Source organism: Mastigoproctus giganteus, chromosome 12 (genome assembly GCF_048544385.1).
Source record: "Mastigoproctus giganteus isolate SK-2022 chromosome 12, ASM4854438v1, whole genome shotgun sequence".
NCBI lineage: Eukaryota > Metazoa > Arthropoda > Arachnida > Uropygi > Thelyphonidae > Mastigoproctus > Mastigoproctus giganteus.
The window spans coordinates 108,920,213-108,934,444 of NC_143586.1; the positions used below are offsets into that span (position 1 = coordinate 108,920,213).

At 36.0% G+C, this 14,232-nt stretch overlaps 1 protein-coding gene across 1 annotated transcript in view; it reads right to left on the reverse strand.

The window, feature by feature from the left end:
* LOC150077332 (uncharacterized) overlaps nucleotides 1–14,232 on the reverse strand; it is a 308,602-nt gene that overhangs the window by 54,570 nt on the left and 239,800 nt on the right. Inside the window, exons 10-11 of the mRNA XM_090385859.1 lie at nucleotides 13,030–13,119; nucleotides 4,381–4,458 (exon numbers count right to left, since the gene is read on the reverse strand). Coding sequence (XP_090241985.1) covers nucleotides 4,381–4,458; nucleotides 13,030–13,119 — 168 coding nt within the window. The remainder of the gene's footprint in view (nucleotides 1–4,380; nucleotides 4,459–13,029; nucleotides 13,120–14,232) is intronic.

Below are 14,232 nucleotides of genomic sequence, written 5' to 3' on the forward strand. Positions count from 1 at the left end.
AATATCGTTTTCAGATATGGTCATGGAAGTTATACGTTCGTGTGCTTGTTTAGACCCTGTAGACCCTGAACTGAGAAAATCTCATTAAAGGTGAAATAATTTTGACAAGGAATATGGGTAGGCAGACTGTTTATAGGAAACGATGGGCCTTAAAGGGTAAATCTTGTTTATGGAGTTTGACTATTCCAAAAATGTGTTGGAGAATGTTACTGTGTATGCCTATTTGCTGGAGGGTATGTAAATTAATTTGTTTGTTTGTTGGCTCTGAGTCTTCTTAGGATCCCATCAAGTTTATTTTTAAATTTGTTAATGTTAAACGTGTTGCAAGCTCTGTATGTTGTTGAATCTGACAGGATGTGTAACATTTTATTTATATATGTGTTTTTGTCCACGATTGCGATGGTATCGCCTTTGTCTGCCTTTTGTATTATAATGTTCGGGGTTTTCATAAAGTCTCGTACGTGGGTTAATTGTTGTTGGTGAATATTGGGTTTACTAGTTAATTGGGAGTTGAAAACAGCATTGGTTTCCCGAACATTATAATACCCAAACATTATAATACAAAAGGCAGACAAAGGCGATACCATCACAATCATGGACAAAAACACATATATAAAGAAAATGTTACGCATCCTGTCAGATTCAACAACATACAGAGCTTGCAACATGTTTAACATTAACAAACTTAAAAATAAACTTGATGGAATCCTAAGAAGACTCAGAGCCAACAAACAAATGAATTTACATACCCTCCAGCAAATAGGCATACGCAGTAACATTCTCCCACACATTTTTGGAATAGTTAAACTCCATAAACAAGATTACCCTTTAAGGCCCATCGTTTCCTATAAACAGTCCGCCTATGCTAGCCTATCCATATTCCTCAACAAAATTATTTCACCTTTAATGAGATTTTCTCGGTACAGGGTCTACAATACTGAACAAGCACACCAACGTATAACTTCCATGACCATATCTGAAAACGATATTCTCGTTTCCTTCGACGTCATCTCCCTATACACAAATGTACACATCGAATCCATGCTACTGGCTCTTAAAGAACTATTAATTAAAGACGACACATTGACAAAACGTACCGACTTAAACATCAATGACATTTTAGAACTCACATCACTGTTACTTGACGGCAAACAATTTAAATTCCAAAATAACATATACGAACAATTTTCAGCCTTCCCATGGGCCTCGGTATCTCTGCCCCCTTATCCGAAATCTACCTTGCTTCTATTGAAGAAAAAAAGACTCCAACCCTTTCCCTCAGAAATTAAACTATACATGAGATATGCAGATGACGTCCTCTCAATAGGCAACAGAACCACCATCGATACTTTACTGAACACGTTTAATACAACACATTAAAGACTCAAATTTACCCTCGAAGTAGAAACCGATAATAAAATTAATTTTCTAAACCTCACTATATACAAAATAAATACATCTTTAGGCACAAAAATATACAGAAAGAACACACACATACAGGTAAATTCTTACATTACCACTCACACCACCCTCTATACATCAAAAAAGCAGTTCTATACAACCAAATATACAACGCTGTAAAATATAGTCACACACAAATAGACCTATCTGTAGAAGTGCAATACCTCACCAAAAAATTCATCGACAGAAAATACCCATTACAACTAATAAAAGAAACCATCACCAAAGTCTATAATAACACTAATAACCCAAGCAAAATTAATAACCACGTGAATAAGAATAAGATACATAAATCCCTTATCGCCCTCCCATATTATCAACAATATGCTAGAAGACTTCAACAGATTTTTAAGAATACAGATATCAAATTAATATTCACATTTTATAACAAATTAAGTTCCAAATTCAATTCATACAAGAGAACACATGAGTATGGGACACAAGATCATAACAACATTATATATCTGATCAGATGCCAATCAGATTGCCAAGCATGTTACATAGGCAGTACAACAGCAAAATCCGGAACATCAAAAATTTCCAACACGCGTGCATACTACCACTTTAATAGCTTCAAATCTAATTTAGCAAGTACAGAACTAACACAACACGCCCAATTTTATAATCATAACCCACTCATCGATTCAGCCATCACAGTAGTCAAATTAAATTCCAGCTATAAAATCCTTCAAAACGAAGCCCTCGTCATTGAGTGGTTTAAGCGCCATACATCACTTAACGTATTAAACAAAAAGATTCTCGCCAACTTCTCCTCCATTTGGAATTTAGCACGTACTAAGTTTCCACGTGCACTGAAATACATTTCGGGAACCCAACCCGTATATAACACACTCGCGCGCTTTCTTCCCCCCACTATAACTAACTGAAGACTATTTCGAAAGTCGCTCGTCCGCGGCTATTAGATTTTATCTTTCTTAATTTAATTTAATTTAATTAGGCAACCATAGAATGGAAGGTGCACTTTCCTTTCTTAGCAAAAAATTTAAAACCCATAACTTAGTTCTTAAATCCATAATCCCCGTAAGTTATTAGAATCCTATAACCACTATGTATGTGGTAAAACTTTCCACCAATTAAGCGGATTACTATGAGGTGAGTGCTGAAAAATTAAGCTAAGCTATACATACGATCTAGTTATTACATTACAACACATAAGGACTCCTTAAAAATTAAGAGTGATTTTTGTTATATATACTTTTTTGGCTCAGATATATAACAAAAATATATACAATATATACCTTTATCGAAGTTAAGAATAACAGTTACAACATTTTGAAATGACTTCTTGCAGTAGGCACACAGACTATGGATTAACCTCTTTCTAGCTATGCTGTAGTGTCTATATGCGTCTATATGTGTCTATATGCAGTGATTCCTCCCTTTGAGAAGTCCAATGGTGTAGAGTTTTGCAAGTGAGCTGCCTACAGAATTAGATCTGCAAATTCATAATTCATCTGTAATGCTACTAAATAACACTGACTCGAATCTGTAAAAAGTCATTTTTATGATAATATAAAATAAAATAAAATACATGCAGACTGATTGTATAATTGTATATTAAAATATTAAAACAAAATAAAATAAATGGTATATAACAAGAATAAAATATATAAAATTAAAAGCGATAAAAGTTGTTTAAAATCACTAGAACCACCAACACAGGAACTTTCGGCAGCAGCGGCCGCCTTCATCAGCTATAGTGGTTGCAGGATGACTGACAATCTATATGTACCACATACATCTCAGCAGGTCTGCGACGGGAACTATGGAGTCTGCGCATGGTTCACTTTTCGTGCATTGGAACCGGAAAGTGGAAGGGCCACTCTAGATCTGCAAACCCTACCCATCAATTGGAAAGTGGAATTGAGGGGATGCATTATCTTGTTAGATGAACACATTGTTACCAGTCATCCTGATAAATTTTCTGGCTCAGATATTTTTCAGCATGTCCCGATGATTGGGACCAGTAATTGTTCTTTTGGTAAAGAAGAACAGGCAATCCTGCTTTCTGTAATTTGCAATACAAACACTTTGGGATTGCCTCAGATGTGTTCCAAATCCACACTGGGTTTTTCACTTCTCCAGTCTCTTACATTGTGTTCACCTTGCCAGTTGTGTGGGAAATGCATTTGTCACTAAATACAAGGTTTAAACAGCTCATCTTCTGTTATCTTGTTAAACACATACATACAGAATGTTTGACATCTGATCTTGTCAAAAATTATAACTAGTTATACTACCTACAACTTGCATGGTTTTAGATACAACCCACTTAAGCAATACTCTTCATACTGTTTCTTGTGGCACAACCAGTTTTACATTGGCCCAATATACTTCCAGTAGGCCTGTCAGTCTTCCTACTGTAGTGCACAAAGCATCTGATAGCCACAAAAGTCTCATACCAATCATACGAATGTTTGCACAGCAGAGTTTTGTCAAACCTTGTATAAAATTTCCACTTAACTTGCATCATAGTTTCTTGCATCCAAAAGATGCATTCTGTGCAAATGTATGTTGTCATTTCTGTTCACACTACAGCAACAACACAGGTGGCTGGCTACCTTTAGCAATCAATACCAAATGAGGATGAAAACTCAGACTTCAACTCTATTTTCAACAAGGTCAGCACATGCTGACTGTACTGAACACATTTAAAATATTTTAAATGTGAAACTACTTTTGACTTAACCTATATCAAGCTCAAGTTATTTTTAACTTAACTATTTCATAACAAAGGACAAAATTTTTATATTTCCTAAATGCTAAAAAATTTAATTAGAACAGACTACACGCACTTTTTTAAAATGAAGTGCAAATAAAATTTTATTAAGTAATTAGCCTTCAAATTTTACTATACTTCACTGCAAAAAAAAAAAAAAAAAAAAAAAAAATTCTTACCATTCCCAAATGCTCTTGTCGTCTTCTCATATATTCCTGAAGTTCCTCATCAGTATAAATATTTTGCTCATCTAGACCCTAATTGAAACGTTTAGATAAATTTAATCAGAATGATTAACTTCAGGTTTAACAATGTCATAATTAAGAAATGCAAAATAAAAAATACAGCATAATATAAATTGGAAAAAATTACGGAAAAATAAATTTCATCTTGTACAGTTTTATATTTTCAGTTAAATATCAAATAATATAGAACTTCAGAGAACTAATTTTCTTTTATTACACTAGTCATACACTACTCTCAAGGGTAAGGGGAAAGGATTTTGCTTTCATAAGGGTGACTACAGTGGTCTCAGACAGTTTTTAAATTCTATGCAGTGGGATTAACGTTGTTACTAACAACAAATTCTAAATGGGAAGCATTCAGGAAAGTAGGAATTCGTACCAAATAAGAAATACAGTTCAAGGCTTAGACCTAAATGGAGGTCAGATGACCTATTAAGACACATGGTAGAGAAGAAAAATATGTGAGATGCTTATAAATTATCATGTGATAACACAGGCCTATGTTAGATATGAACCAGTCTGCAATTAAGTCAAAGGAGGTTAGGCAAACCTCCTTTGACTTAATTATTAGAAATATAATTTCCTTCTAGTGTTTTCATAAGCAGACTTCTTTACTTATAAAAACACTAGAAGGAAAGGGGATGAATCACATTGGTCCACTTGATGTCATTGGTTTAACTGTTGATAACCCTGCTCAGGTCGCTGACAAACTGATAGTATTTTACATCTACATTCATACGAGGAATTCTTTAGGGAGGGGGGGATGACAGAAGTTTATCAAACTAATAGGGAGCTATATGATTTTGTGATAACTGAAAGGAAAGTGCAAGAGATATTGTTAAACTTAAAAAAGACAACTGGGGTGGATGAGATCTATCCAATTATATTAAAGGAGGTAGAAAAGGAGGTAAAGAAAACATTAGCAATAATTATGAGAGTATTTCTGGATTCAGGTAAGGTTCCTGAATCCAGAAGGGAAGGGAATTTGCACATTTCCAGTCCAGTCCTGTGGACTGGAGATGTGCAAATGTATCTCGAAATGTTTCCCATTACAATTTATTACAAATCTATTCAGTGGGACCATCATCAGTTAGTCCCACTACGAAAAGCCCTTCCCTTTGCTATTGACAGTAGTTACACCAAAGTAAATTCCACATAAATACACGGTGATCACTTCCCCATAGAGATTTCTTTATTTGCAGATCCTTAATGCATTAAGAGTCACTGCTATTAGTCATACCAAGGGTATTTTTCTCTCTCTCTCTTTGCCCCTCTAACATCCACAAAATTCTTCTAATAAATCCACAAAATTCTTACTGCTGTGCGAGTGACCAACCCACAAGTCAATATCCAGAAAGTTAATATCTCCCACTAAATGACTACATGATTCTGATTTCCTGACCCATTCTGTTTGTTTGAATAGTCATTCATTACACTCATCACAGTCACTAGCTTATAACACATTGCCACTCACATTTTTGTTTTTCCAGTGCTTACGTCACTCTGAACTGACTCAACATTTCACTGGCCACCCTTGTTAACTGGATGATAACCTTAGATTTAATATGCTTCTTAATTAATAGCATAACAAAGTGCATAGCAAAACTTTCAACTATGTTGAAAATTGTGGAGGACTGCATTCTAGAAAAAACTTTTGATCCTGAAAGCAAGTACAAGAGACCCTGAAGTAAATTATACCTAGTTATTTCTGAAGAAATTAGAGAGGGAATGCATCAAACCATTAAGATTATTTGAGGGCTTCATTAGGTTAAGGGAAGGTTATTCTCTGGGACCAGACAGGCACCAGTATATTATTTATCCATAAAGGTGGCTCTGCCAACAAAGTGGATAATTACAGACCAGTCAATACAACTGTAATTAGGTAGAGAAAATCATGGATCAATAATTAATAATGCAATATAGGGTTGTCTAGGTAGAAATAGTTTTTTTAAGGGAACAGCATGTTAAAGAGAAATGAATCTGATAACCTATTATGACAGTGTCACTCATGAGTTTAGAGGCAGAAATAATTTTGACATTGTTTATTATCAAAGCATATAACTCTGTCTTCCACATAAGATGTAACATATTTGCATTATTGGTATATGCATTACAAGATGATTATGCAACATATAAGGCAAAGAGTTATAATTAATGGTTGCTCTTCAGAATGGGATTGGTACTTGGACTACTCCTGTTTTAGATTTCTTAAATGTTAATGGCAAAAGATACAGGACGTGATGTTTATATTTTAAGATGGTATGAAGCTCAGGAGAGAGTGATTGATGACCAGTGTTCATTTCAGGAGGGTCAGATAAGCAGCAACTGTTTTTGGAAATTTTCAAAGTAAGTTATCCACTGGAGGGCCTAAAAGTGGTACAGGAAGAAAGGAATTTAGAATTACAGTCTTAGTAGACAAGAAGTTCTCTATTCAGTGTGGATAACAGGCAGTTAGGGCTCATGATATCCTGTCAATCTATCACTAAACAACTGCTTATAAGATGGGGGGGGGGGTTATAATTGTACTGCATAAGGTCACTGTGAACCTGCAATAGAAATATTATATCTCCAAGTATGGCAACCATATCTGAAAATAGACATTGCTTCTTGAAAAGGTCCAAAGAAGGCAGCATGCTTGAGTTGGGAGGGGGAATATGATTGAGGTTTATAAAGCTCTGAGAGGGGAGGATAGTAAAATTAACGAAGGTGAAATTTTATTGATATTCAATGACACCAGGTCAAGGGAAAGAATTATAGATTATAATTCTGGGATATTAAAGTTTTCCTTTAGCCACTGTGTTGTTAATCATAGGCGCCTCCGTAGCCAGGTGGGAAGGAGCAGCAGTGCGTAGCACACGCTTCTTGATTAGACCGGGGTTCGAGCCCGTCACCACCAAATACAAAGAATGCGGAAAGGTCAGGGAATGACCACCGCATATCCCGTAGCAATATGGCCTTAGTTGCTAATGCTCCTAAAAACCAAATAACAGTTGTTAATCATTGTGACGAGCTTTGCCAACTCCATGGGTAACTCAGAGTGACAGTTTTAGGGAAGTTTAAAGGCCTGCTAGATCAGTATATAATGAAAGAGGGAAATGAACTAGCTGACTGGCAAGTTTTTCAAGTTGTGTGGGTTTTTTTATTTTTATTCTCCCCCACACTTAGTGATATTTGTTTCTAAGCGTGTTACAGAAAAAAACTCTTCAGACAGTATTCTGCTGATAATACAAGTGTAAGGTATTACACCTGGGGCTAGTAGAGATAAGGATATCATAATCCCACTGTATAAGGCAAGTTAGACCACACTTGGAATACTGTGTTCAAGTATGGAGACAGCACCTAAAGAAAGACATTGTAGTTCTTGAATGGGTCCAAAGACAGGTAACTCGCCTGGTGAGATCGGCAAAAGGGCATCCATATGAAGAAAGACTTCGAATATGTGGGTTGAAGGAGCTTGGAAACTAGGCAACTTAGAGGAGACTTGATTGAGGTGTTTAAGGCTCTGAGAGGCATAAGTAACATAAATAAGGACAAAATTTTCACAGTTACAAATGATTCTAGAACTAGGGACTATAATTTTAAGTTACGGGGGGGGGGGGGGTGGGGGGGGGGGAAGAAGATGTTTAGACTGGATAGCAGGAAGTTTTATTTTAGCCAGTGAACTTAATTACTTGAACTTAATTAGTTCAAGTAATTACTGGAACAAGTTACCTACATGGGTGGTAGAGGCCGACAGTTTGGGCAAATTCAAAGGTCAGCTGGATAATTACCTACGTGAGGAGGTGAAATGCATAGGTTGCCTATTTCCTTTCCTCTTATTAATTAATTATTTTATTATTATTATATATATATTTTTTTGGCTGGTGCAGCATAAGCAATAAGGCTTCCTTGCACCATGTGGCCATTGCTAATACTAATACTAAACTTTTTCTTTTACCAAGCTGATGCTACATTCGCTATCTTAATACTTTATATTCATAAATGCCAATACAACAATACTAAAACTAAACCTGCAATAATATGAATATTATACCAAACCAAGGTTATCCAAAGATATTCTGAGATAGTAATTTAAATATGATATAAGTTGGGTTTTACTACACTTTAAAAAGTATTAAAATTTCCCCTGGAAAATAATTAACAATAATGTATAAACAGGATTTCCTCAAACAATCAGAAAACTATTGTTTTCTTGATGTAAATGTAACCTTACTCCACTCTTTCTGAACAGTTTCTAAATTTCGTTCACTATGATAATGCTGTATTGTCCTCTGATCACTCACAGAACTAATAACCCATTAATTCACTTGTTAAATAAAAGGCAGCAAGATTAAGGAATATGTGGGGCTAAGTAATTTTTTTAAATAGATAACCTGCAACAGTCTGATTTTTACCAGCTCATATGGTTAGTTTCTTTTTTTTTTTTTTATGAAAACCCCAAACACAAGAGATATTAGAACCTATAATATGATTAAAGATAGTGATGAAACCCTTGGCAGCAGAACCAAACTAACACAAGACGATATCTCCACTGCCCTCAGACTGTGCTTAACAGGCGGTACAATCATGTTTAACGACTCCATTTACCAACAAGTACACGGCACAGCGCCATTGGTTCCCCGGTTAGTTCAGTCAAGGAAAACATCACGATGGAGGAATTAGAGGGTCGGGCATTTACAAACGTACCAGATCCCACTGCCTTTTGGTGTCGCTATGTGGACGACGTGTTCGTAGTTATCTCGAGAAATTCAGGTGACCGAATCTTAGACCACCTCAACTCTCTGTCACCCTTCATAAAATTCTCGATCGAGCTAGAGTCGAACAACACCATACCATACTTAGACACCCTTGTCCGGCGCAAGGGCACGTGCTTGAAGACAACAGTCAATCGTAAACCTATGTGTGCTGGCCAATTTACCAACTTCCGGTCAGCACACGCACGTAGCCATCTTCTTGCCACTGCACGACCTTACTAACTCATGCATGGACACACTCTAGCTCTGTAAATGAGAGGGGCACCGAAATCGCTAAAGTCAAGGCGGATCTTACGAGGTGTGGCTATCCCATCAATATCCTTGACAGGTGTGACCTACAGGCACGCGACCACGTAGTGGCCAACAGAAACGTCCAAGGTGATGACTCAGCCACGAGGGCCTTTATCCCATACTACCCAAACCTATCAACAACAGGTCTGTAGAATCTTAAAATCACATGGGATAAAGTGCATACAACTCCCAGGCAGAAAATTACGATCTCTCATCTCTAAAGTAAAAACACCTGTCTCCACCCTACTACAGAGTGGATTGGTCTACCACACCTCTTGCTGTGACTGCACTAGCTGCTACATCGGGGGAAACTGGGAGACGGCTCGAAAAACGCCTTTCCGAACACAAAAGAGCAATCCGCTTAGTGGACGTGGAGCACTCAGCTATTGCCGAACACGTTTGGGCAACCCACCACGACATTGACCCACACCATGATGTCGTGATTGTGGATAAGTCCCGCCATTATCTGCGCCGTGCCTGGTTGGAGTCGTTAAACATCAAATGCTCCAATACCTCAGTGAACAGGAACAGTGGTTGTCCAGTCCACCCTATCACCGAAGCAACGATCCTGTCCATTGACAAAGCTGTCCACGTCCACATACATCACAGCCACAGGCTTCAACATCAAACAATTAGCCACGCACTTCACGTACAAGATTGGCAGCACACACCTTCATTCTAACTGTCATTTCATTTCAACTGAAGAAGGTTAACTAAACAACCGAAAGCTTTTATTTGTATGTATCTAATCTAATATATGTATATTTCCTATTATTAAACCTGTCACAATCTATATTTTTGTATCCGTTTCGCTCTGAGCAACTGTAATTTAGTAATAAGAACCTATAATACTTAGTACCGTGCTTGGGTTGGAGGTTGAGAAGACGAAAGAAGGTATTTGTTGACGTTAGACTTGAACTTCTGTAGACTAATTTTCAGGAAATATGTATAAAGGAAGGTTGTTCCAGAAAACGGCAGTTGAATGAATAAACGAGGAAGATGAAAAGTTGGTTCTGTGAGTTTGAAGTTGGACAGTAAATGGATGTTGGCCGCATGTGTTTGACTGTTTTGAAAGAGAGAGCGGGAATTATAGAAGCTAATTCAGAAGAACAGTGCCCATGGAAGTATCTGTAGAACAGGCATGCAGCAGAAACAGTACATCTATGAGACAGCAATGGAGAAACTCAGTTAGAGATGAGTCTTTAATTAATCTAACCGCCCATCTTCTGAATGGAATCTAGAAGCCTGAGAGTGGTTTTGGGGGCACCACCCTAGATGTGGGAACAATATTCCATGGTAGGGCAGGTTTGTATTTTGTACAGAGTGAACAGCTGTTTGGAAGAAAAGTAACGCCAAGAGCAAAAGAGAAAAAGTTTTTTTAGATGCACAGAAAGCAATATTTGTAATGTGCTTGTGCCAAGAGAGATCAGAAGTCAAGGTAATCCCCAAAAGAGATATATTAACTTGCCTAGAAATCAGAGTGTCACCAAAGATAAGCATAGGAGCAGAAGAATCCTTTTTGCAAGATAAGACAAGACAGAGTTTTAGAAGGACTAAAATCAACTAAGTTGTCTTTGCCCCCACTGAAGAATTACATGGAGATCGGCATTTAAAGAATTGGTAGTGGATATTCAAGAAGTTGAAGCTGATTGAGCAGGGCAAGGTTTCTCAAAATGGAAAGTGGAATGCAATGTGCTATAATCGGCAAAACTATGGATAAGATTTACAGTCAATAGAAGGTCATTAATGTACAAGAGGAAAAGAGTGGGGGAAAGAACTGAACCTTGGGGGACACCAGCATTATGGAGAAGTTAGAAGACAGAGAGCCATCTACCGTCACCCTCAGTGGGCGATCAGATAGAAAACTGGATAACCAATTACAAAAAAACAGTTGGCAAACCATAAGATGGAAGCTTGTTTAGAAGACCTTTATGGCAAACACGATCGAAAGCCTTTGAGATGTCAAGAGCTCGTTCTTTGTGATCGTTCCATTATAATCTTGTTTTGCCCCCAGTTTACAAATTTAAAAAATGAAAAAAGTTCTTTTATTTTCATGTAGCATTTTCTTTTTCCTCATTTCCCAGTAGTTCATTTAATTTTACATAAAAGGGGATTAAATAAGCCCTTTTCCTGTTTTGAGTATTGGAATACATTTTTATAATTATAGGTAGTGGATCGGATCCAAAGTTCATTAAAGTGTTTTGCCCAAAGATTATAATGGCCTAGTTCAGTTAAAGTTAAATGATTTCAGTGTAATTCATTTGAACTTGTAAGCACATTACAAATATTTCTTCCTCTGCATCTAAAAAACTTGGCTTTCTCTTTCGCTCTCAGCATTACTTTTCTTCCAAACAGCCATTCACTCTGTACAAATCTCAAATCCACCCTACCATGGAATATTGTTCCTGCATCTGAGGCAGTGTCCCTAAAACCTCTCAGGCTTCTAAGATTCCATCCAGAAGAGGGCAGTTAGATTAATTAATGACTCACCTCTAACAGTCTCTCCACTTCCTGTCTCATAGATGTTCTATTTCTGCTGCATGTCTTTTTATAGATACTTCCATGGGCCATGTTCTTCTGAATTGGCGTCTATAATTCCTATTCTCAATTCCAAAGCAGTCCGCATACCTGCCGCAACCAATCAACATCCTTTTACAGTCCAACCTCAAACTCACAGAACCAACTTTTCTTCTTCCTCATTTATTTATTCGACTTCCATTTTCTGGAACAACCTTCCTTCATACGTATTTCCTGAAAATTATAATCTGCTGAAGTTCAAGTCTAATGTCAACATATATCTTCTTTCATCTTTTCAACTCCCACTCCATGCATGGTACTAAGTACCATAGATTCTGATACCTCTCGTGTTTGGGGGTTTCATTCTAAAAAAAAATATCTATTTTTTTAAAATGTCAGTTTTTAGAAGTTATTTTTTTTAAAAAAATTCATTTATTCATTTAAAAAAAAATGGATAACATAATTTCATCTATGGCTCATACTGTGAGAGGCATCATCTACCTCTCACAGTATGAGCATAGCCAAGTCCAAGACTGCCAAGCAATCCTAAACCTACGATGTGCCAGACCTTGTACTATTTCATTTCTTGTGTTCAGTATGAATGTAGTCCAACTTCTGTGCTGGTAGTATATTCCATGCTGAAAACATAAGAAATTAAAAGGTGAGAGTCCAAAATCTGCTTTTTCTGTACTTCGTTTCAGAGTACATAAATACCAATATATACAATATAAAAGTATAGTATAAGTTATGCTATTTGTTCATACTATACTATTATAGTATAGTATGAACAAATGAATGACGTAATGAAAGAAAACTAAACCAGATTATTAATGGGATCAAAAAAATAACAATAATAAAGGAAAAATTGTAATGGTTTCCAGTATTATTGATAGTGGAAAATTCAGTAAAATGGTTAAACAGTTAAGTTCTCTCTCATGCTTAAAAATGTAATTCTTTTTTCTTTTAAGGAAAATAACCCACTTTAAATAAAGAATTAAAAAAAAAAAAAAAAAGCGCTTACTTTCCATCCCTCATCTTGTTCAAAATTCTGTTGTTGAGTCATTTCTAGAAATTCTTCTTCACTAATTAAACCATCTTTGTCCTTATCCGTCTGAAAAACCAACACACATACATAAAAAAAAAAAAAAAAAGAAAATCAATCCAATTAAGAATCAAATGCAAGCTTTACCAGTGAATTCATATAATTAAAAAATATATTTACCTTGCTTAATAAGCTGGAGATATGTGAACACATGCTTCACTTATGGTGAAATAAGTGTATGTCTAGCTTACAGAATAAACAAAAAATCACTGGAAGTTGAATATCTGTAAACTACTTTTTGGCATACAGACTGAAACATTCTTCAATAGTGTGAAGAGAGAATCAACAGAATGTGCTGCATAGCAATAAGAATATAATTGAAGTTTGGTGACAAATGATTTATATGCACAGCTCTCCTCCTCACTGATTTCATTGTTAGAGCTAAACTGAAAGTATCAGTTCTCAGTATACATGTTTTTTGAGCATTCATTGATATGCACTCCAGTAAGGACACTTAAGAAAACTGGAGTTACTTAGGTTATGCTCTATTTCTATCCACTATTTTTTTTCTTCTTTTTATGAGTAACAGAATATATTGTTCAATTTAAAAGAAAACACAGGACTGCATACAGAATTACAGGAGAATTTTTAATAAGGAATTGAAGGTACACGAAATGATCTGAGTAAAGGGATGTTATTAACCAGACATTTTGGGAACTACTTTACTTCTTCTTCAGTGACTACAGAAATGCAGGGGAAGGCCTACCAGCACTTCAGCAATCTCCACTAGTAGGCCTTTCCCCCTAGATTTTTTTAGCCCCCAGAAGAAGGGAACAAGGCATCTACCAAAATATCAAGTTATTAAAATTTTACCCCCCATTCCTCCACCAACATCATTTTAAGTAATACCTATACTTTCTTAACAAAAATTCTAATATGGTTCTCTAGAATGGGTAAGAAATTGGTGGAACACTATATCTGTACAGATATGCAACATCTTAAACGATGTTTATATTTTTTATTTAAATAAATTTTAAAACTTTGTATTCTCTTAGAAACAAAATAATTCTATTAGTTACATCATAAGAGTTGCAATAATTTAAAGACAAACACCAGCCAAGGAATTAAAAATTTTTACTATAAAAATAAAATATACAGAAATAAAATATAATGAAATACTGT